Source organism: Natator depressus, chromosome 2, assembly GCF_965152275.1.
Source record: "Natator depressus isolate rNatDep1 chromosome 2, rNatDep2.hap1, whole genome shotgun sequence".
NCBI lineage: Eukaryota > Metazoa > Chordata > Testudines > Cheloniidae > Natator > Natator depressus.
Genome location: NC_134235.1, coordinates 198,684,491 through 198,708,603, shown reverse-complemented (window position 1 = coordinate 198,708,603; position 24,113 = coordinate 198,684,491). Strand labels below are relative to the sequence as shown.

The 24,113-nt window shown below is 36.9% G+C and overlaps 1 protein-coding gene across 1 annotated transcript in view; it reads right to left on the bottom strand.

The window, feature by feature from the left end:
• TBC1D5 (TBC1 domain family member 5) overlaps positions 1-24,113 on the bottom strand; it is a 469,719-nt gene that overhangs the window by 179,853 nt on the left and 265,753 nt on the right. Inside the window, exons 7-13 of the mRNA XM_074945686.1 lie at positions 22,440-22,529; positions 22,254-22,325; positions 18,952-19,019; positions 9,578-9,680; positions 3,288-3,376; positions 1,734-1,784; positions 1,571-1,640 (exon numbers count right to left, since the gene is read on the bottom strand). Of these exons, the coding sequence (XP_074801787.1) occupies positions 1,571-1,640; positions 1,734-1,784; positions 3,288-3,376; positions 9,578-9,680; positions 18,952-19,019; positions 22,254-22,325; positions 22,440-22,529 (543 nt within the window). The remainder of the gene's footprint in view (positions 1-1,570; positions 1,641-1,733; positions 1,785-3,287; positions 3,377-9,577; positions 9,681-18,951; positions 19,020-22,253; positions 22,326-22,439; positions 22,530-24,113) is intronic.

Below are 24,113 nucleotides of genomic sequence, written 5' to 3'. Positions count from 1 at the left end.
GTGACACGGATTCATCCTCTGAGACCGGAAGGGCAGAAGGATTTAAAAGGGGGCAAGCCCAGGTGTCCTGTTCCACAAAGCAGGCAAGGCAGCATCCACCCTCCCTGCCCTTTAGGTGGCAAAATACCAGTTTGGTCAGGACCTGCTGAGGAGATTGCACTAGCCACCTCTTTTTAGGGGAGCTGGGAAGGAATTTTCCCCTCATCACCAGATATGCCTAGGTGGAGTAGAGGCTTTTTCGTCTTTCCCACATTGGGTTCAGGGAGGGCTTTGTTGATGTGAGGCATGAAGGGAGTTAGGCTAATATGTTGCAATTCATTATGTAAGTGTGGGGCGGATGTCCAGTGCAGGTACTTCACAAGGAAGGTATACACAGTCACTGGATAAATGGCTTGATAAAGGACTTAAAAAGGTGTTGGTTAAAGGAACAGAACAGGGCAGGGGTGTGCGGGATTCCTATGAATGGTATGGCAGGCCACCCCCCTTTCTTACAGCCCACTTAACCTCCTATGTGGTAGGGAGGATAGGAAGGTCCCAGCAACGGGTTGGCTAGGGGACCTGGATGGAAAAAGACAGGGGGCTGGTGGAAGCTCCCCAGGTAGTTATTGAATGAACTTGGGATTACTGGCACTGTGCCCTTTACCTGTCAGGCAGTCCTAGATATCTAGTAATAAAGTTGCTGCCTGATTAAAATCATATCGAGTGTATCCTGTCCTCCTTTCACTATAGCTGGACAATAAAGAACTCCCTCGTGTTTGGTCAATGTTCCCCATGTACTAGATATCTAATAATAAAGTTGCTGCCTGTTTAAAATCATATCGAGTGTATCCTGTCCTTCTTTCACTATAGCTGGACAATAAAGAATTCCCTCGTGTTGGCTGCAACACTTTCTGAGTTATGAAACTGTCACATATAATGTTTACAAATTCCAAGGATATTTTAGTATTGGCAGCAGGAGACCTCCAGCATATGTCACTCAAACTGAAGTCTCCTATGATCACACAGCTTTTTTCCCCGACACATTGTAGATTGCCTCCTTACAAAACTATCATCCTGTTCCCAATGTTTTCAGTGGTCTGTTAGGACATTGATCAATAAGCATTCAAATTTCTTCTGAGTTATCAGTGACTCAAAACAGGTAATGCCATTTCTCACACAGAGTGCCATTCCACATCCCGTTTTGCACACTCTATCCTTCTTAAATAGGTGAACACACCATCATCATCATTAGAGGGAGGTCAGGGCAACAACGGTATGCAAGACAGAAGACTCTGCCCAGAACAAACTCAAGACAAACATCTGCTTACTCTACATAATGATCACCATTATTGCAGATCAAACTGTAAACTGATTTACAATATACAACACAAGCAGTCAACTAGACAACTTTCTACAAGTGAGGCAACCTACAAGCAATTACTACCTACAAGGATACTCAGGAAGCCTACAAGGGATTTATTTTTTATTTAATCAAGAAGATGACTGTTACTTTCAACTTATTTCATTTTGCTGTGTTAAAGCATGTTCACTTGCAAGTATTATAAATATATATTTTTAAAACAATATTTACCTTCTGACTGTCATGTTCAAATGTCGAAAACCAATGTTCTGCAGTTTTCATAAGATGTGTGAACATTGCACTGAGGGGAAAAAATGGAAATTTGATGTTAAATAATACATTGCCCGCAGAAGTAAAGGAAATGTAAACACAACAGGAAGTTGTTAAAACTTACTAGGCGTCATGTTCCAGATATTCAGGGTTCAAAAGCGCTTTCATTTCCTCACTGAAAGAGCCAAGAGCGAACAATCAAAATTTGAATATTTATTTTTGGTCAATGTTCCCCATGTACTATTATGGACTTATAAGCCAACTTTATATAAAGTGCAAATGAGAAAAACTAGCCTTTTTTTTTAATTAAAAAGAGTAACTCCATTGAACAAATGAAGTCTTTCCTTTCTATAAAGATCAAAAACAAATTAGCTGCCTTGTCTGAGCTACAATGAAGTAACCATCTAATTATTCCAAATAACAAATTACTGAATGTCACAATGTATTATTTGAATATGCTTGATCTAGACTAATTGATTACTGCACAATCTATCACTGTTTGTCCAAAACAAAAAAAATATGGTTACCGGTCAAATATGCAATATCAAAACATTAATTTATTTTGTTTTAATAGCTTCTATTTTTATTGTATTTTAACAGCAATTAATCAGTGACAGTATTCTTATCCATCTACTTTGCTGCCTAGCTCCCTTTTCAGTGGGGATGGAATGGGATGCTATGCATATTATGTGGTTATTCTGAGCATCCTGCAAGCTTACTTTCCACTGAAGAGCATCTTGTAATGCAACTTCAGGATTTCTAAAGATAGACACTGAATGAAAACAAATACATGTAAGCACACTCCATCCCTATGCTAACACTGATCTTAGACAATCTTGTTAAGCATTGCTAAGAGAGGTTATGTTATAACAGGGGTAATTAAATTATATTAATGCAGCTGGGTCCCAAAAGCAAGACAACTGCAAAATATGGCTGCACAACACTAAGTGATTCAAGCAGGCAACTTGTTAAAAAACAAGTAAAACCTTATTCATGGAGCAAGAGAATAAAAGGCATTTGAATTTAGTTGAGGGACAATCATGTGTGTTGCAATATTTATGTGTACACTATTTTAATGAAATGGAGAAACAATGCCTAAACTTAATATTACTTTGAAGTTAAATGACAGTCACATAACATAGCTATTAAAAATCTTGTATGGGATGAAAGAGTTATTGATCACTGCAATTTTTTTCTATAGTGATTATTTAAAGGTATGACAAGAAAATGTTGATACACAACTTATCCATTCCTGGACTGGACTTCTTTGATTTGCCTCCTCTCCACAATGACAGAGATTAAAGCACATCTGGGTCTTGTACAATGCAGTGAAAATAGTATATGTACCGGTTTTAAGTTGATACTTTTCCTCTGGTTGGTCCCTCTTTCTTTTTTCACTGACTAAAATGTAAGAATTACTTCTTCTCCAGAAAGCCCCTTTATGAGTTACTTTTGATTTTCATGGAGGTACGGGGCAATTAATACATCTCAAAGATTAACCTGTTAATCATGATAAAACAAAAAACTAATAAAAGAAAACTTAACTATCAGTTTTATTTGGATAGACCTTAAAGCCAATATGTTAATTCTACAGAAGATACAGTTAATTCTTAACTCTACAATAATATGGAAAAATGTGACAATTTCTATATTACATGGATGAATATACAACACTTGCCTTGGCTGTGCAGCTTCACTCGCATGTAAAAAAGCTTGGTGGTCACAATGCAGGATAAAGATTATAGGTGCTAAAAGTTCGTGCATACCCTAAACATTAAAAGGAAACAGAAGTACAGTAAGATGTTTCATTCATGCACCAGCGCAGTAATGCTCCACCTCAGCATCCAGCAGCCAATAGTATTAGAAGCAGCAGCATAATGAAAAGCAAGAAAATTTACATTCTTAGAACTGATTCATAATCAATGGGTTTTGTTTTAAATTCTGATTAAATCTAAGTGTTTATTCGCCTATAAAATATGGGTAGCAAGTTATTCTCCCTTTTCATAACATAACAGACAACAATTTGGCAACGGTAGACAAACCCGCACCTGGCAGTTACTCCAAGATCTATGTTCATAAATATGAATTTTATTTATGATAATTACAATCATGAGCTACAGTATCAAGATCTGCAATAAGGATAAATTATGAAATCTAAACTGACTTTTATTTGATAATGTTCCAAAACTGGGATCTCAGTAGCCTTTGGAAAAAACAAAGGCAGCTATTTGGGGAACTAGAAAATGAGATATCCATGCCTATGGAGACCAGAACAAAAGGTTTTTTTAAAGTATCTTCATTATGTTTATATTGAAGGATTTGTACGGAAAGATGTATAAAACCTTTGCCAGCCAATACATGGCAAAACTTTAGTGCTGTTCTATTTCAGATGTTTGGTATCTACACTGCAAAACCAAAAAACCATGAGTCAAGAATGTGTAGGGGTTGAGCCAGTGATGGTGCCCTATTCACACTCCTCCCACAATCTCAGATCAGATGAATATTTTGGATAGAATGATCAGCAGTGAAATACCTCATTATGTTGATATTTTAAATTGTCATCACTTAGCTGAAAAAGATTACACCCCATTAAAGAGATTAAAAAGACAAAGCAAACCTCTCCCAAATTATTGCTTCTGCCTCTATTTTTACCTATTGAGGTTACATCTGAAAGGCTTCCCCTTCTCCCCGACCACAATCAGAGACACTTATGGTGTCAAGCTGGTTCTTCAAAGAAGCTTAAACTCCCTTAGGCCCCTTTGATGATTCCAGCCTTAATTTTTAAAATGAAGAAAAAAAAAGAAAAAAAGCAACCCTCTGCAGAAACAGATGCAGCGTGAGAGAAAATACCATGCAGTACTGGTTCAGTCAGATACATTAGCACACATGAAATATATTAAAAGGTGTAATTTCATAAATATGTTTATTACTGTATTTCTCTTGCAGCTCACTTAGACAATTAATCCACCATTCTTTTTCAGGGACAATTGGATATTAAGAATTGGATATTCAGTGTTAAGTTCCCTAAAATTCCTAGAGTGTACTTAGATTTCTTGCATGCCAGTCAGGAGAGTATCTGACACAGATAGGACCACAAATCACCTTCTTGACCGCTTCACTAAACTGCCATTCCAGCCTCCTGCCACAAGTTGATGCAATTCATGTAGATGGGTGTGCCACAGCCAGTTAAACCACATGGAGCCCAGAACCACCAGATAGGTCCCTTCAGCCTCACAGAGGGAGGAGAAGCTCATCTGTAGAGTGTAGGGGTGCCAGAATAGAACAGCAGTAGTATGCTGAAAAGAAATTCCCTCTTCAATACCTACTCCTAGAACACAAGGGAGCAGGATATTGTAGGGAGAGGGGTGGCCCTTGAAGAGGACAGAGATATGTGGAGGACAGGTTTTATGAGAGAGGTTATAGTATTACCAATCCCATACATTCAAAAATCATGAGTCAGCCCTCCCTCCCCAATCATAAGATTTTTAAACAATAAATTTGGAGGGTTTTCTCTTTGCCTTCCGATTTCTGAGCTTTTAGGGAACATTTGGGTAATGTTTTCAAGTTTTTCTCTGTAACAATGAGGATTAGAAATTTATGTTTGGGTGTTTTTTTTTTAATTAAAGCATTTGATTATTCCATGAACGGGTGCCTTCAGAAAATTATCAAATATGGCAAGACTTGTGATAAGATCACTAGTTAGCACCACCAGGTTTGGGAGAGAGGTATAGATCTGCAGCATGGGAGTGGGGAAGAGAAAGGAGAGTTTGGGAGGACCAGAGAGAGGAAGATCGACAAAACTGCCAAAAATACTGAGATAAATTGCAGGCTACGTAGGCTGTAATTTTATTGACTTCCCACCCCCTAAAAGATAAGCATAAATATAAAATCTACTATTGTCTAAATCTTCTATCACCCCATACATATGAAAATTGTGTAAGAGAAATGAGGCTGCCAAGAATGGTTGTCTAACACAAACTGACTACCAAAAAATTAAACATACAAACTACAGAGTGAGAACATAAAAGGACATAAGATAGGATTAGTTATAGAAGATAAGAGCCCAGCATGGCACACAATTTCCCAATATTATAGCATAATAACTTGTGAATAAAGCAGAATCATTAAGTGACTATCCACATAAAACAGTAAAAGAGCAAATGGATGATAAAATATCAGGATTTCAAAAAGACACCTCTGTTCTTCAGTTAAAGGAGTACTTTAAACATTTAGAGATTTTTGGCTTGGTAGTAGAAGCCACTAGTGTATTATATACACACATTTTTCTACAGTACATCAACAGTTTACTAGAACTTTTTAGTGTTAATAAAAGGGTTGACAGAATTCAGATAATTTTATGACACTTGCCAACAACAGCAAAATGCTGATTTCATAATACAGTCCCTGGTTTTAAAAGAAAACCAGAAATACAGCATTTCTAGAAATGAAATACAAATTGATACATTTCAACATTATATTGAAAAAGACAATAAAATTATGAGTGAACAATGGTTGACCTAATGGCTTAGCTTAATTATTTTATTTCTCTTCAATTAACTAGAGCCAGAATTTTGGCACCCAAATTTGTACGGCCTTTTGAAGATAATGTTAATGATCATTTTAACATATTTTTATGAAAAATAAATATACTCGCTTTACACTTCTACACATACCAATGCTTTTTAGAAAATCAAAGATCCACTGATGTTTAAATCTTAAAAGTCTATTACTGTTTTGCAAAATTCTATTCACCCTATTCTATATGACTGGGGAGAGTAGCATATTTTGCTAGTCAAATAAAATCTTACTTTATATTGGTCAAAAAAAGACAATGAAACCTACTACAAACACTCTCTCTCTCTCTCTATAATATATATACACACACACACACATATTGAAGAAACATACAAATTGTTCCTTGTAAGAAAGCATTGTAAAACTTTGCTGATATTGTGAATTAAATGTTTAAGTACAGTAACAGTTTCAATTAAAAGCTGTGAACTTGACCACTTGTATAACTGATGAGGTATAACACTGTTCCAGACCTTGGAAATCTACAATCTAGCTAGGTTTATATGGACCCAAGTCACTGTAGACCCAGGGTGCCTCCCAAACATTTAAACCCTAAACTAATAACAACAAGCTCTCTTGTTCTTCCACACAAGCCTTTTGGAGAAATAGCTTCATTAACATAAAAGGTTTTTGTTTGCTTGTTTACATTTGTGTACGAATAGGTGTTTGTTGTGTAGAAACTGAGAGAAAGGTACGTCACTTGTAATTAGTTCTCAAACTTGTTATTACACCAATTTCTTAAAGGACTGACTTCCATAATTTAGGTCCAGTTCCTGTAAAAATGTTATCTACTGCATGTATGAATCTTCTCCTATCAGTTAACTGTTGCAATGAACCAAGGAATGTAGCTGTCAGGGAGATCATGATCGCAAAGGCAGAGGGGATCTCAAAGGTAGCTAGGGCCAGTCCCATGAAGGGCCTTGACTATCAGGGCAAACACATTCTACTGGACTTTGTGGTTCTCTTTGGAGCCAGCATGGAACACTTGAGTGATGTGTTAGTGCAACTCTAACTGCTAAGCAGACCAGCGCTATGTTTTGTATCAGCTGAGCCTATTTTAGGATTTGTGGCTTCATTCCTAGAAACAAAATGAAATAAGCAAGGCTGAATGGGTGGATTATCATGGACAGGTATTTGACAGGGTTAAGAGACACCAAAAATTATATGCTGACCTCACCACACATGCAGCACTTCTTGTCAGCTAGTCCTTGACACAGTATCGACAGGGGCTTTGAAAGAGAAAGTCATCTACAGGCAAGAGGGCCAAGAATACAAAGAAAGGATGGTTATTATTGATGATAGTTTTGTGGAGGCATTCTTGATTCAAGAATGCAGATCCTGGAAACAAGTAGTGGTGATGGGAGTGGAAAAAGAAGGGACAAAGAAGAGAAAGATTAGTTGGCTGTTTTGTGACTTTGGCACAGCACCACAATTCTTGGCTACTGCACTGAACACTTGTCATAGATATTAGCCATTTTTCATCATTCCAATTAATTTTATTTTCTCCCCTTTACCCCTCTCTTTACTCTCATGGCAACCTTCTTCTGAAATGACTGCACTGTTGAAGTGACACCAGTCAAAAACAGAGGTAAAAAGAAGTTTTCTTTCTCAACAGCCTGTAGGCTCGCAAAATTGAACCTGTTCTTTTATCTGCCTATGTTCATTTAGCCCACCAAGCAGTCTTTATTAAAGCCGAGGCATCAGGCAGTCAAAGTTCATTAATACCATTTATATAATCTCTGCAGTTTCAATTAACTCAGCAAGACACTCTACTACATGATAACAGTCTCATTAATTCAATAAAATCCCATAACTATTAACAATATGGTCTATGTTAAACGGGGTGTCACCTAGTACAAAATAATAGCTTTAACAGCTTGTGATGAAACTCAGTGTGGTTTTTTTTTTTTAATTTGATCTAGCTAAATATTCAAGCCTTACGTAGCAAGGTATTATTTCTCTGTAAGGAATCTACAGGATTTTAAACACAAGCAGGGGGTAATTAAGTCCTTTTTAGTCATATCAAAGAGTGAAATTATACTTCTTGTTTAATAAATGATACTCTAAATTAGCTAGAATGTGATCTTCCATCTCCCCCATCACCTCCTTATCACATATACTCTGGGTTATATTCACTAGAAATGAGGAAGGCTGGGTACTGTTGGAGTGTTTTCTTCAACAGTGCCCTGAAAAATACAGCTTGCTGATCTAATTTTTTCTCTCTATGACACAAGGTAGCTCTCTACTCACAGTCCATCAAAAATAAAAAATTGCCAGCTGATAGAGATTTGCTGCTTTTGTTAACTGTATATTTGATTTTCGATACCATCTACAAGACAGCTCTTGATAAGTTGCTGCTTCAACTCAAATATGCGGATTTTTTCATGAGACACAAATAATTTCCTAGCTTGGGGATGGAGTGGTTGCAGAATGTGTGAAAGGATACACTATGTTATAAAGATTTGTATGCTTACAGCAACTCTGCATTTTTGTCATAAATCATTTTCTGTCTATGTAAAGTTTCTCGACAGTTTAGTCCTTGTTCATAGTTACTCAGTTCTTAGTCTCAGCACAGTATGTTAAATTACTCCTAAAGTAAACATAAAATATTCTGATTTCTATGTTTCTTTCAGTACTGTACATGAGGCTTGTTAAAGCATTTAAACATTATGCTCATTATAAAACCTTAAGAGCAAATGCTGAATTTAACTTTCATCTTAAAAGGAATGCACAATTGGTGCATTTGAAATGCTATCTTTTACCTTTTAACAGTAAGAGACTACTGGTTTGAGTAGATATTCTATCTAGTAATATAATGAAACTCATGAACATATATATTGATAAAAAGATTTAAAACTTTTCAACTGCACCCACTATACTGTATCATATTTTGGTGCTGTAGAATATGGTCAAGGGCCAAACAGCGAACGTACAGTATATCTGCATCATGTTGTAGAAACCAGAGAAGAATTTCAAATGTTATGTGTGTTGTAAAACTGCTTGATTATCCCCTATCAATCCTTCAACTTCTTTATATTGTTATTCAGAATCATATATTTTAACGGTGGTGCATGTATTCAAGTATTTATCCATCTAAGCCCAGAAAAGCTTTTGGTTTAAAAGAGGTTGTTAATAAACATATTCAGAAAAGTTGGAAGATAAGATTTAGCAGCTTACAGAAGACAATTTGAGGGAATGTCTTATCATGAGGAGGAAGCATATGTGCTTGAATGAGCTTACTTTTCTTACCATGCAGCTGACAAGTAGCTCTTTGATTACTTAAGCATTATGATACAACTTTGGATACAATAAAACCTACATTATTGTTCAATCATTTGTCAAGCTCTATAGAAAATGTTGAGTCAATGGATGCCACCTGTATGATATTTTCATTACCTGTTTATAAAGCAACTGCTCATTTTCTCTAGCATAACAGAACAGAACATCTGTAAGAATTTTTCTCACACATTCTTGCTGGAAATACTGCATTTCAGGAAATCTGAAAAAAGAAAAACATTCTATTAATGTAAGCCACATAGCTCACAAAAACTACCTTAGACACGTGATTTAGATATAAACCTGGGCATCTATAAACAGTCCTAGGTATGCTATAATATCCGTTTTCCCATTTTCTCTGCGTATTGTGGTTCTGCTGGAATAACAATTAAAGGAAAAAGTTGTGGTATTTATTTTGCAAACAAAACTTTGTGAACCATATAATTTAGCATATGTCAAGCCTAAGTATATATCACATTTAATGCATAATACCCTATGATTAAAGACTAGAGTTACACAAGAACAAAATTAAATGACAGGCAGATTGTTTTAATTACCAAATGTTTTGTAAGTAACCGCTCCTGAAGCCAGGGTGTGAGGGACACGTTGTCCAGGCTTGCTGCAGAAAGGTAGCAGTGCTTTAGAGGCAGCAAGCAAGGCAGCACTCACTCTCCCACCCCTCGAGATGCAAATATCAGGTTGAGTTAGGACCTGCTACGGGCATTGTCACTCCTTTTTAGGAGCGATGGGAAGGAATTTTTCCCTCACCACCATATTGGCATAGATGGAATCGGGTTTTTCGCCTTCCCCACATCGGGTATCAGGGAGGACCTATTATGGTGAGGAGGAAAGGGGGTTCAGGCTATACGTCACAACTTATTTTGTAAGTGTGGGGCAGATGTCCAGTGCAGGTACTCCATAGGGAAGCATCCAGTAACCAGATAAATGGCCTGGTAAAGGACTTAAAACGAGGTGCTGGTTAAAGGAACGAAACGAGGAGTGGTTCAGGGATCCTATGATTGGTACGGAAGAGAGCCAACCCCCCTTTCTTATAGCCCATCTTACTCCTCCTACCAGGGGTTGGGGGTGGGAGATGGTAAGGTCCAAGCCATGAGTTGGCTGGAGGACCTAGATGGAAAATTAAGTGGGGCTGATGGCTGGGTAGTTATTTGAATGAACCTGGAGTTGCCTGCACTGTACACTTCTATCTGCCCGGTAGTCCCAGTCATCTAATAATAAAGTTTCAGTCAAATTAAATCCATATCAAGTGTCTCCTATCCTTCTTTCGGGATAGCCGGACAATGTGACTGACCTGGAAAATCTAATCCACAAGACAGTGTGCCATATAAGAACATGATGCCCGCTGTCAGAGTTCCAAAGTTTGGAGGTCCCATGGCTTTTCCTTGAAGAGACCCTTGCTCTGCCTTAGAACCATGCCTTGCTCAAGTAGAGAGTAAAAAGATGGAATGAGTGGGCAGGGGAGTGGGGAAGCAGCTGCCAAAGCAAGGGGGGAAGGCTTCTTCCCTCCTGTACCCAGACTCCTGCTATAAGATCTAGCAAACCGGGGACTGTGCTGCTCTCAGAAGGTGGTGTGTGACCTACCACAACATCTCCAATTGCTTCTACTTCCAGTTTGCGCCCACCTGTTGATCAGTTCTGCACTAAAGGATTCAAAAATAGCTCAGGATATATTCATGATATGGCAAAAGAGACTACTAGTCGTTAAAACATTTGATTTCAAGAAAATGAAACACTGAAGAAACACAAGGCCTCAAATAATTAAAATATACTTGCTTGAATGCTTTGAATGTGATTGAGGTTGGAAATTGCAACTGAAATATCAGGACTATCTTGCTATTTCAAGATCAGTACTCAGGCCTTATCTCCAATTGTAAGATTAAAAAATGGACAAAGGAAGCCATTAAAAATAATACAACTGATACATTCGCTGATTTGTATATTCGTCAAAATGGTATACAGGGAGTACAAGTGTGGAGATAAATATATATCAAAGTTCAATAATTTGTGCTTAGTTCTGTGGACTCTTAAGGTATTTTTATAAAAAGGGATGCTGTAATAAATGTTTTACTATGTCATGAAGATGTCTAGGAAATTGCTCATAAAACTCTGGGACCTGATCAATAGATAATGGGAGTTGCATTCACAACTGAAGAAATAATAGGGTTCCTGAAGCTCTTGAGGTCTAGCAAACTGCCATTTATCTAGTCCTGTTGAAACTTTCTATAATGCCTAATCATCCTATATCAGATTTTCAGAAGCAGCAGTCTCACATATCACCTTAATTTCAAGAAATCACTTGATACTTTTGCAGAAATAAAATTTATGACAGGAGAGAATGAGCTATGAACAAGTGTTAAAAAACTTAAGAGGAAGGAAATAGAAGATGTCAGAAGCCTGGGGAAAATCCTATTGCCCAGCAATCCGGGGCAATGCAAATATTAATGTGTAACTACTGGCAAGCAACGTATTCCTGTACAATCTGCTCCTTGGACATTCAAAGGAGAGGCAAACTGAAGGGTTAAAATTATACAGGATGTGCCTCAAAAAATAAGCCCACACCAAAGCTGTCTGTATTTGAGAAGGCTCCACACTTGTGAGAAATTGTGACTGTTTGAAACAGTAACAAACAAAAGAGGAAGGTATGGTGCAGAGAACTAGACAAAAGAATAGAAGAACACTTCAAAAGATAACTCAGAACTGTAGTTTCTATTGGGCAGCAGACTGATTGTTGATACTTATTCCTAAAAGTCTGCTTAATTTTTCTAGTAATTAAAATAAACACACAGCAGTGGCTCACAACTCCCAAAGAATGCCTTGTGTTTAAGTTTTCACATTCCAGGCTGTGAATAGGTACATATGTGAAACCTGGTTGTGTGTGCACGAGCAAGTATTTTGTGTATATTACACAGGAACAATGAATGTAGAACAGTCATTCACATGTCTCTACTGTCCACCTCTAAGAGTGTGAAAATGTAAACACAAGCTGCTATTTTGGTGTGATCACCCAAATATGGCAGGTTTTTCTTCTTTAACATTATAACACTGGGCAGATTATCAAGATTAACATGCCAAAATCAATTCTATTCAATTACTCATAGAAATGTTTTTGCTTCAGTTAGATTAAAAATGTGATACTGAGGGAGAGGTGTGAGGGGTTGAAGTTATTCCTTTAAAATATCCAAAAATTTGGGCAAACATACATTTTTATCGTAAGACTGAACCATGTTTTAAATGTGTATTGGGACAGCCTCTTCTAATCTTTTCCTCTTTCATAGATGATAACAGTGAGAGAATGCTATAGCAGAACACTTGAGGGAGGAGATAAAAAAAGTGAAATACTGCAGCATAGGGATCATTATTCACACTTATTTTGTAAAGAGAATAATTTTGTTATTATTGTATTGACCATTCAAAAGGAATTTGCAAATATACAATGGAAAAGATAGATTAGATAGAGGCTCAGATAGTGCTCAACAGTTGGAACAGTTTAATTATCTTAGGTCTTTAGCATCAGTTCCTATGTCAGAAACTATAGCCCAAAAGGAAGTGTAACAGGAAATATCTGCTTGGAGAAAGACAAGTGAGTGATTGTGGATAAAACTATACAGTGCCAAGCATAACGGGGCCTCTAGGTGCTACCAAACTACAAATTATCCAAAAATAAAAGCTTCATGTAAAGTAGAATATGAACAGGACATAAGGTACTCCAGTTAGGTACTTCTGCCTTCTATGTCTGGCTTTTGCGCTGTCTTGTTGTGCCTTGCTGTGTAAGTTACTTAACTCTGTGGCTTAGGTTAGCCAGCTGCATAGTGGATACAATACTGCCAACCCCAAATGTTAAAAAATAATGAGAATTATTCGGAAATCATTTTAAAGACAAATTGGGAGTTCTTTCATTTAGCTGCTGGGTTTTGAGCCATTCGAATTCAGTGGGATCACACTTTCATGCTTTTCGCCACAACCATGAGGGCTAGAACCATTTTTTTAAATGAAAACTCAGATTCTCACATATTCATTTGATTCCAGTAGCCGAGATTAAGGAAAACACCAATTGTAATACGATTTGAGAGAAAACTGTGAGAGTTAGCAACACTGTGGGTACTCACAAAAATAACAAAGTCTTAATTATTTAATGCTTAAAAATGCTTTGGAATCCTCAGATGTGAGCCACTATACAAATGCCCAGCACTGAGGCACAGTTAAGTGACTTGAAAATGGTGGCATTAAAGAGAACAAGCAAGGTAGTACGTAGTGCCATTACTACGGATGTTAGTGCCCAAGGCGAGCAAGCATATTTGTGCCCCCAACTAGAGTCCTGCGTAGGGCTATTTTTTTTAATCTCGCTCCCATCCTGCCCCACAATACCTACTCCCACCCACTCCTGCATTATTTGTTGAATTTTAATCCCACTCCCACTCTTAAGGCAGCAGGTTCTGCAGGATCCCAATCCCGGAGGGTAGCGGGACTGGGATCCCACAGGTCCCGCTGCCATAATAGCGGAAGTGGGATAAGAAGTCAACAAGCAATGTGGGAACACTGGGAGCAGGTACTGGAGGGTGGGATGGGAGCGGGATTAAAGAAAAACAGTCCTCCCACGCCGCAAACAACATGAATGTCCCAGCCAGCAGCCGCCACTCTCTGGCTGCCCAGCACTGAAGGCAGCGCTGCCAGCAGCAGCACCGCAGAAGGAAGGGTGGCATGGGATGGTAACTGGACCCGCGGATCCCAGTCCCACTGCAGGGCTCTACCCCCTACCATTTTTTTTGTCCACCCCATTTTTTTGCCTCCTCCCCCATCAGCTTTGTGCCCTACATGGCTACCACGTTCACCCTGTCCTGATTACGGCCCTGGTATTGGGCTGAAGAATATAACATTTTCCTGGCATTTGATGGGAATAACGTTAGACCAACAGTTGGAAACTTGTCTGCATTTGTAATAATCACATTACTGTAAAGGAAGGACACATCTGAGGCTTCAAAGGTACAGTACAGCAGATGGCAATCAACGTAATTTAGGATTTTGAAGAGATTATTTATGAAGGACTGTTATTCAGCCCTGCCCTACGGAGTTTAGGAAAGAAAGAAACAAAGAAAACTCAAAAATACGCAAAGATATCTCTGAGTATCTACAATATCAGAGATTCTGGAAGGAAGGATAAAAATGAATTCATGAATAAGCTGGCTGAAGTGTTAATTATGGTAAATGCGAACACAAGAGACCGTGATGCTTAAGAGAGAACTATCAGCTCAGGAAGAATTTTACAGAGAGTGTTGGTGTACAATTAGAGTCTGTTTTACAAGTACAGTACCTTCAGATCAAAAGAAGTAGGAAACATTTTAGAAAAAAGTAGGGTGCTACGTCTAATTACAGCTCAGAGTGAGGATCACATTAAAAACAGCCATTTTATCATCATGTTTTATTGCAGCTAGTGGGAGCAAATGAACTAGCACTGAAGTCTGCTTTAAAAAAATACCCTCACTTCATACAAGTGAAAGTCAGGCTGAGTGAATTGTTTTTCTAAAAGTTAATTTAAGGTATTTAGGGGCTCCAGAGGGACATTTTTCTTTCTTTTCTCAGACAGATCCCCTACCCTCTGCTCAACTTTATCAGCATGGGTGGGGAAACCCCACCAAGGACTGCATAAGCTGCCAGAAGAGCAGAAGCTATTGCTACTATTTCAACACTTTGCGGTTGGAGGAGGAAAGAAAAGAAACTGTCCCTTTCCCCAGGAATATCGGACTACCCAAAGACAACAGGGGGCCTGTGAAGAAATGAGTTTCTAGGCATACCCAAAGAAATAGGCCAAATAGGGGAAAGACAGCAGCAGGCACAGTGGGAGAAGAGAAAAATACCTCTCCCCAAAATAAGAGGTTGAAACTACAGTAAAGAACAGAATCATCAGACGTACAGATTAACATAATTTGTTGAGGAAGAGTCAAAACTGCTTTTGTAAAGGGAAATCATGCCTCACTAAGGTACAGAGAAGGTCAACAAAAATGATTAAGGGTATGGAACAGCTTCTGTATGAGGTTAAAAAGACTGGGACTGTTCAGCTTGGCAAAGAGGTGAGTAAGAGAAGATGTGATAGAGGTCTATAAAATCATGAATGGTGTGGAGAAAGTGAATAAGGACATGTTATTTACACCTTCACACAACACAAGAACCAAGGCGCACCCAATGAAATTAGCAGGCAGCAGGTTCAAAACAAACAAAAGGACGTACTTCTTCACACAACACACCGTCAACCTGTGGAACTCATTGTAAGGGAATGTTGAAGGCCAAAAGTGTAAGTGGGTTCAAAAAGAGAATTCAATGAATGTGTGGTAGATAGGCCCATCAACTGCATAGATGCTCCTTTCCTTCCAGCTCTCTCATAAGCTTGGAAAGGAGGACAAAGCCGCTCTACTTCACCTCTCTCAACCTAAGTTGCTTTTCTTTGAAACAATAGCAGCTGCCACTACTTCTCTTCAGACATATAGATCTTGATGTACAAATTCATTTTAGCAGCAGGCAGAGGTTCTATTGTGAAATGGAAAACACAGGAGATGGTCCAGTGGGGATCCCTACAAATTATTTTAACTTGGAATGTTTGAGAGACAGGTTCAAGACTGGGTATTCAGAATCCTAACTTAAAAGAAAAGAAGGTGATGAAAGTGAGTGGACTGGTATCTTAATTTGAGTACACAGATGTATCCTCACAAAACAAAATAACGTATACACATTATATAGCATTAAAATAAATTTTTGCATCTGAGGTGAAACAGTTGGTTTCTGAGACAGAGAGCTGGGAAGAACTTTTAAAAGCTATGCTTTAGCTTCTACATATTTTATTAATAGAAAATACACCAGCATTGTTCTTTAGTGCATTTGCTGAATGATGGTAATTATTCATGACTTTCTTACATCTACTGCGAGTAACTATTGTGTATGCTCAGATAGGAATTTCTTTTTTAGTGGAATAATATAATATAGTATTATAGTGGCAGCCTGGTAGCGGCTGCTATACATAATTAAGGTTAGGTTAGTACTTTCGTTATAACCGCCTATTTTCACAGCTTTCTGAAAAGCTTCACATTTGAGGATGAAACTAACTATGCTTGGTTAAAGCTCAGATATAAATATTTCTGTAGAGCTGAAGAAAAATCAATTCTGATACCTCTCAGCTCTTGGACAGCAAAACAAGAAACTTCATCATTGAGATTTTCATCACTAATAACTTAAAAATGGCTCAACAAAAACCTTTAATACTTAGCTTGTAAATAGTTACGAAGGAATAGGCCCTTTTCCCAGATTTAAGTTGAAAAATATTCAAACATTAAATTCTTTAAAAGTCAGTTCTGAATATGCTGAATAACATGCTAAAATTGTAGCAGGGCCTAATAAGCCATGCCCACAATCTGACATTCCCAATGCAGTGTTCCAGTGTGGCTTCGTGGGGGATTGTAAATGTCTGATTGAAAAACACACCATAATTCTCAAAAAATGCAAATTACAGTTGTATCTTTCTGTTGCTCTTTCAGGTATGCAGCTGCCATGTTAACCCAGCCTTGTAGAAAAATGTTTTCAGCAGTGGAAAATGTATGAATTCACCTCTCTCAGAGTCCCATTTATCTAAATTAATTTTGAAATTTAAAATTTAGAGCCTATTACAGAAACTCCAACCTAAAAAAAAAAAGTATCACATTTCTGTCCAAGTTTATTAATGCTTAGTATTGTTACACTTAAGATTACTGTAACTGAAAGATTAAAGAAAATGATTTTTTGCAGTTTTTCTAATGTGGTTACTTTGTGCTTGTGTATGCAGCTACTTTCTCAGATTCACATGTACAACAAGCTAATCCATTTCCTCTGTTGGATTGTGAGGGTATTTCATGCAATAACAAGGTAAATTAAAACTTTTTTAAAACATGGGAAGTCATAAAAATGGCACCCCAAACCATTTTTAATTTTATATTTATTTATGATATTTAAGATTGATGGAGTCCCATTAAATGCTAACTCTGGCAATTTAACCTACCTTCCGCCCACCCATTTTTAATAAGAATTTAAATGAAAATTATGAATACAACATTAAAAACTGTTTCAAACACAAAAGCCAGGAAATGTAAACTCTAATATTTTCATAGAAAAATTAACTCACCCACTTTACATATAACATGTTTTATGATTAGCTAGGCAATTAAATAAGTATGTACCGTATGTGCAATGTAGGTAAATTAATGTTACTATGAGAATTTTAACTTTCACACTTCATGACTTTTTTGATACTGATGACTTGTGACGAAGCACTGTTATTTTTGGATGTAGACAACATTTTGGATAAATGGCTACGCAGAATGTTCATTATTCACATTTATTTAGATAAATGGACAACAAAGATATCCATTTGTTGTACTCCATTGCTAATGCCAGAGCAGTCTGGACTTTATATTCTTTTTTTTACAATGGTCCTCTAACCACCATACCTATCACTATACTAATATACATTCCCCAGTTATAGTTTAGATATGTATATATTTAATCTTAGAACATCCTGAACCATTTCCATTTACAAACAAAAATTACCATCTGTGACAACTTACATTAAAATCTGAGTATGCTTTAATTATACTACAGACAAAAATGCATTCAAACAGGCCTAGGGATGGACATACAAAATATTCCAGAAACCAGTATTAATGATTCTTCCTCATTGCTTTGTTTTTATACATTTATATAGTAAATGAAATGGGTTAAAGACAAGGGTTTTTAAAAGACTGACCAATGCTATTTTATTTCAAGTTATAAGTAAAATGTATGCCATTTAGTGTAGTAACATGTCACATATTTAAAAAACTATAATTGAATATAATTAGATTTACACATTACAGTCAGTAATCCAACCCTGATGAAATATTTTCAGGAACTGAATATTCTAACTCAGAAAAGTTTCTAAACAGGAAAGACCTAAGGGCCAAAAAGATGAAAGAATAGTCACAGAGATGTTAGGGCAAATTTTTGAAGGCATCTGTGACAAACAACACTAGAAAAATGATACTTAAAAATAGAAATGCTAAACTTCTCTCGATGAATGACATTTCTCACTAATTATATACTGCTTTTATTATTGATTAAGTGTTAAGAATTACAGAAAATCATCTGTTCAATCTTTTATTATGAACATAATTTAGTCAAAAGACCTGTCAGTTACTCTTACCCAATTTTTGTTTCATACAGAAAAATGTATTTTATATTTAATATAACATTTCCTAATATCTTAATTTAGGAGAGCTTCATTTAAATACCATCAACAAATCTCTAGAGTTTAACATTCAACTCAATACTTTTTTCTCTCAAAGAAAACTTCTCCATACACGCACACACCAATCCTTGTACTGTAATAAAATTTTAGGACAAGAAACACAAAGCAGTGTACACAGCATAAAAAAAAAAGTTAGAATTTTATTTAAAAAGTTCCTCATAAGTCTACATACGTTCTTGTCACATCTTGTTCAATCATTGCTCGAAGCTCTTTATCCTGGAAAAATTTGTTCCAAAGGGACTGAAAAAAGGCAAAATAATAGCATGAAACAAAAAAATACTACAATACCTTAATCTTATATAGAAAGTTCTATCTGCAAAGTGCTGTAAAAATGTAACCAATTAATCCTCAATATCGCTGGGAGGTAGGTATTATCACTATTTTACAGATGAAGAAACAGACAGCTAGGTTAGTGACTTGCCCAAGGCCTCACAGTAAGTCAGTGTTAAGCAGGGATTAAATCTCATGAGTTTCTGGCCTTCCTAGCTCCATGCGCAATCCACTGGACCACATAATTTTCAAGTATTCAGAAGCAATTACAAATTGGCTTAACTTGCACATTGGCCCATTATTTGCAAGTGAGCTATTGAGCCCTGGCAGAAATAAATCAAGTAGGGAATGCATGACAATAAAATACCTGTCACACAAAGGACATCTCTCTAGTCCCTCAAACACACTATGCAAAGGAGAGTCTCATATGTGGGGTAGAAGGAGATAACTAATTATTAATGTAAAAAATCCTAAATTGAAATATAGTTTAAATTAACTTCAGTGACTTCTGTACCTGTACATGTGCTCCTCTTTTTCCTCTGCCATCCAGGCCCTGTTCACCAACCCGTCCCAAAAGCTAACCTGTCATTTTACCCTTCCAATGCGCCAATCAATGCCATCGGGTTATTGTACTGCTGAAGAAAGTGGAGTGTAAAGCAGAAGCAGCTCCCACTGTAGCAGTATGGTGGCTTGACAGTACTGATCAGAGCATAAGAGGGGCAAAATTCACAGCAGATAAGCAATTGATTTATTTTACTGTATTACTGTGCTCTCCTGTGTTGTATAGAGAGAGATTTGAAAAGACGTTAGACCATGTCAAACAAAATATCAGAAGCAAGGAAATGAAAATAGGGACATCTACAGCCTTTAAACATTTTATTTTCTGTAAACAATTCATTACCATGGTGGCTTATACCCCACAAGAAACAAAGGGGAAAGTAAGTCAATGTTTGCTAACTGCAGGAAGATAAAACTAGTATGGAAAGATTTTTTAATTTAGCTTCTATAACTTTTTCTTTAGCTTCTACAAACAGTGAAAAACAAAACAGGCATTCAAATATTTAAATGTTTATCTGACACTGTCCCATCCGGACTAATACCCTTTCTTCACCGAATTTAATCTTAGTTATACCTGCCTATATGAGACTCCGATTACAATTTGAGTAAGGCTCTAGAAAAGAGTCTTTGCTGATAAGACACTGTGAGGGAGTAGGGAAACAGAATCCCCACTGCTAAAAAGGACAGCACAAAGGCGTGGTGCATCTGACTACACCACTGGAAATAAGGGCACAGGTGCTGGAACTAGGGAGGCTGTTGCACCCCCTGGCTTGAAGTGGTTTCCATTATATACACGGTTTACTGTTTGGTTCAATGGCTCTCAGCACCCCCACTATACAAATTGTTCTAGCACCTCTGTATAAAGAGATGCATAAAGGTGGACTGCTGCTTTATTCCTACTTTTGATTTGGCACTGTGAATTTGTGGTGCGTATGAACTCACTTGCTATTTGTCCTGCCATAATAACTTTGACCTTTCATTAGCCTTTTTTCACCCACAGTGCAGAAAGTAGGTTTGGAGTCCCTTTGTACAGACCACCAATACAACAGAAATGCAACGACTTCAAGGCTTCTTTATAACTGGACCTACGTTTGGGTCTATGGCATGTAAAGTCCCTCCCCGTTTTCAGGCTATAGATTTTCCTATTTTCATTATCTGGCTTTTGATGTTCTGTTTCATAACTGAATTGTCCTTTCAAATGTCTCTCTATAAAACACAGAGGAACACAGTAATAAATTAAAACACATCAGTTATTGGTTATTAATTTGAGAATAAAACAGAAATGCACAGAACACTGTTCCAGCACAAATATCTGTAAAACAGATGCACATTCCATAAATCCAGCCAAATAACTGTATTTCTCTTATTTAGAATATGTTAAAACCAAAATTTTCTAAAACTGTAACAAGCTGGAAAAATTGAGATTAATAAAATAGCTTAATGATATACTACTGTGCAATAGACACAGCACTACTAAGAAGAACAGCTAAGATCTTCAAAAATGGGTGGCAAAAAGTTAGGCTCCTAAATCTAAACGTACACACCTAAGTGGCTTGATTTCAAAAGTGCTGCACTCCCACACTTCCTGCAAACTTCAATAAGAGTTGCTGGCTACTCAGCATTTTTGAAAATCAGGCCAAATGTGTTTTTCATGTTTTCGGTATTACTTTAAATTCTAGGTCTTTCATTTTGCAGGAGTTCCTCAATGACAATAACTTAATTTCTCCTTGCTTGCTATGACCTATAGAAAATAATCCCCTACCAGCATAGAGTACTCAAGACTCTAGAACAGTGGTTCTCAATTTATTCTTTACCAGGGTGGTGGCTAGCCTTTGACACCTGTTGGGAGTCACAGCACTGAGGCTGAGAAACCCCGCCCCCGCCCTAGAAAGATAAATTCATGGAACCCTGTGTGTAAAATCAAGTCTTTAAATGACCTCAAAGGAGTGGGGGTTGATTATCTTTTTCATCCCAGCTCTATCTCATTATACCATTTTTTTTAACTATTAAGTGGCAGAGAGAGAACATAATAGTAAACATGTTTTGATAATACAGTACTGAAAGCAATTCAACCCACAATTTGACTGAGAATCTTCATGCATGATAAATCACCAATCAACCTACAAATATTTTTCTGGACACGCTATCCAACCAACTCAATTGATATTCATGTACAGCATTTTACATTTATTTTGAAAAAATAAATAAGAATAATTATTTTAACAGGCAATATTTCAAAATATGCAGCAAATCATTATTAGTTCCATTGCATATTCACTTAGCAATAATTCATTTGGTTTTAAAAGTGCAGACATTTCAGTAAGAGCGGATGATACAAGTCATATTAAATGGCTGACCAGTTGGCCAGATTCAGTGAAAGTAGAATCAAATCCCAAAATTGATCTCTTGTTCAGCAACGCATCAGCAGCTGGGAGAGTTGAATAGGCAGTATACTTAGCTCCTAGAGAGGGAGTACCAACTGCTCAACAGCAGCTCATTTTAGGAGCGGTACGATAGTACTCCCATTAAGTCTTCATCGGCCAGGAGTTCTCTTATTGCCAATCTGATGATGAGCACCAGGAGTAGTAGTATTATTTTTTATTTTGTTGCATGCACAATATATGATACAAGTGAGGCTCAGCTTACCCCCTCATCCTGTGAAAGTGGATTGTTGATGACCAGATCCTGCTGTCCAGCTTTCCGAGGGTTTGTAATATGCTGGGGGGGGGGGAAAATAGAACATGGTTTCTACTTTCGGACTTCTCTCATATCAGAAGTACTGTTCCAATATCCAGGCATGTGAGTGGAAGATCCTTTTTATATTCTACTTACTATTTCTTTAATCTTGTTATACCATGTTCTTAATTTTGAAGTTTTATTTATCCACTGACTTCTGTCTTGTGGTAGAACATTTAGAAACAGCTATCAACAAAGGAAAAGATGTATTTGTTAGAAAGAGAAGAATTTTCATCAGCAGATAAATATAGGAAGAGATCAAAGTAGAAAAATACAAGATTGGAGCTGCAAGCATAGCATGAATGGAGATGATGCAACATACTTACAACCAATGAGATTACAGAAGAGAAGTTAGGTATTCAAAAAATATATTCTATCTGAGATAAACTGGAAGGACAACTGTGGACAAAAAAAGAACATCCTCCACACTTCTTTGAGGTAGTTTACAGGCCTGACTTTGCAAGATGGGGTTCAGAAAATATGTAGTCTAAGCTCTGAATTTTATAGGATAAATGTTCTTTTTGTGTGTGTTGGAGGATCAGACACACAGAGATGTAAATTTCCCCCTTTGAACTGGGGAAGATTATTTGAACTAGATGTAAGATATGGACAAACATTAGCATTCTTTGGTCATTTTTAAAAGATGTAAGAGTTTTCTTTTTGAAACATTCTAAACTATTCTTAAAATACTTAGGAAATACTGTCAAGAACATAAATGCCTCCAAACAATTCTTTTTAGAATATTCAATATTAAGAACTTAACGAAAACTTTGGCCAACATTTTCAAATACATATCCTAAAATTAGGCACTTCAACACACACACAGTTTTCCAAATTAAAATGGCCTGATTTTCAAAGGCGATAAGCCCCTCTTCATTTAATTTAAATGGAAGTTGTGGGTGCTCAGCACCTCTGAAATCAGGCCATTTTCATTTAGGTGGCTAAATACAGATTTAGACAACTAATTCTAGGACACAAGGAGGAATAGGCTGTGCAAAAATGTGTGTGTAAAAATTCTGGGGCAGACATTTTCCTGCCCTTCCTGAAGAAAAATATTTTTTATAAATTGCAAAACTGTTTAATATTGTACACATTCAATTTCTTACTTCTCTTTCTTTGGTTACTGACACTTACTCAGTATATTTTAAGTTTATTTTTGTAGGTCTTGTGTTGATATCAAGCTGAAAAACTTCCATCACATACAGCAAGTGTATGGGGGAAGATGTTCTCCTCTATCAGAGGGAGAAAGCCCTGACCATTTTGTTACACATTACTTTATATCTCCATTCTGTGTATCTCAATATTATTTATTTTGCTCAAGGAGGAAATAAGGTTTCTGATGGCTCTTCTTGTTTTGCATGACTGGAAGTTCCTACTTTTATCCAAAAAGTACAAAAAGGCCATGAATCTCTTAATTTTCTCTTTCTTATTGGGAAAGATTCTCCAGTTGCTGCTTATGGAGAGGCAGAACGTAGGTTGTAAACAAATCAAAGTTAGTCCATAAAATATGAAATTATAGGCCAAAGTCCCCCTTTTCACTCAATATGCATGTTTTCCAATGTAAAAACAGTATCAGGAAACATGGATGTGTCACACGAAATTGTACACTAAAAATAAAATGCTACACAACACAAAGATGTTTTTTCATATAAATCCTTCACTATCACCAGTAATTCAGCTTTAAGGCGACACAATATGATTAGCAAATGTCCTATGAATTATAAAATGGAAAGGAAAACATTGGAATGAAGTCTCTTGGAAAATTCAGTA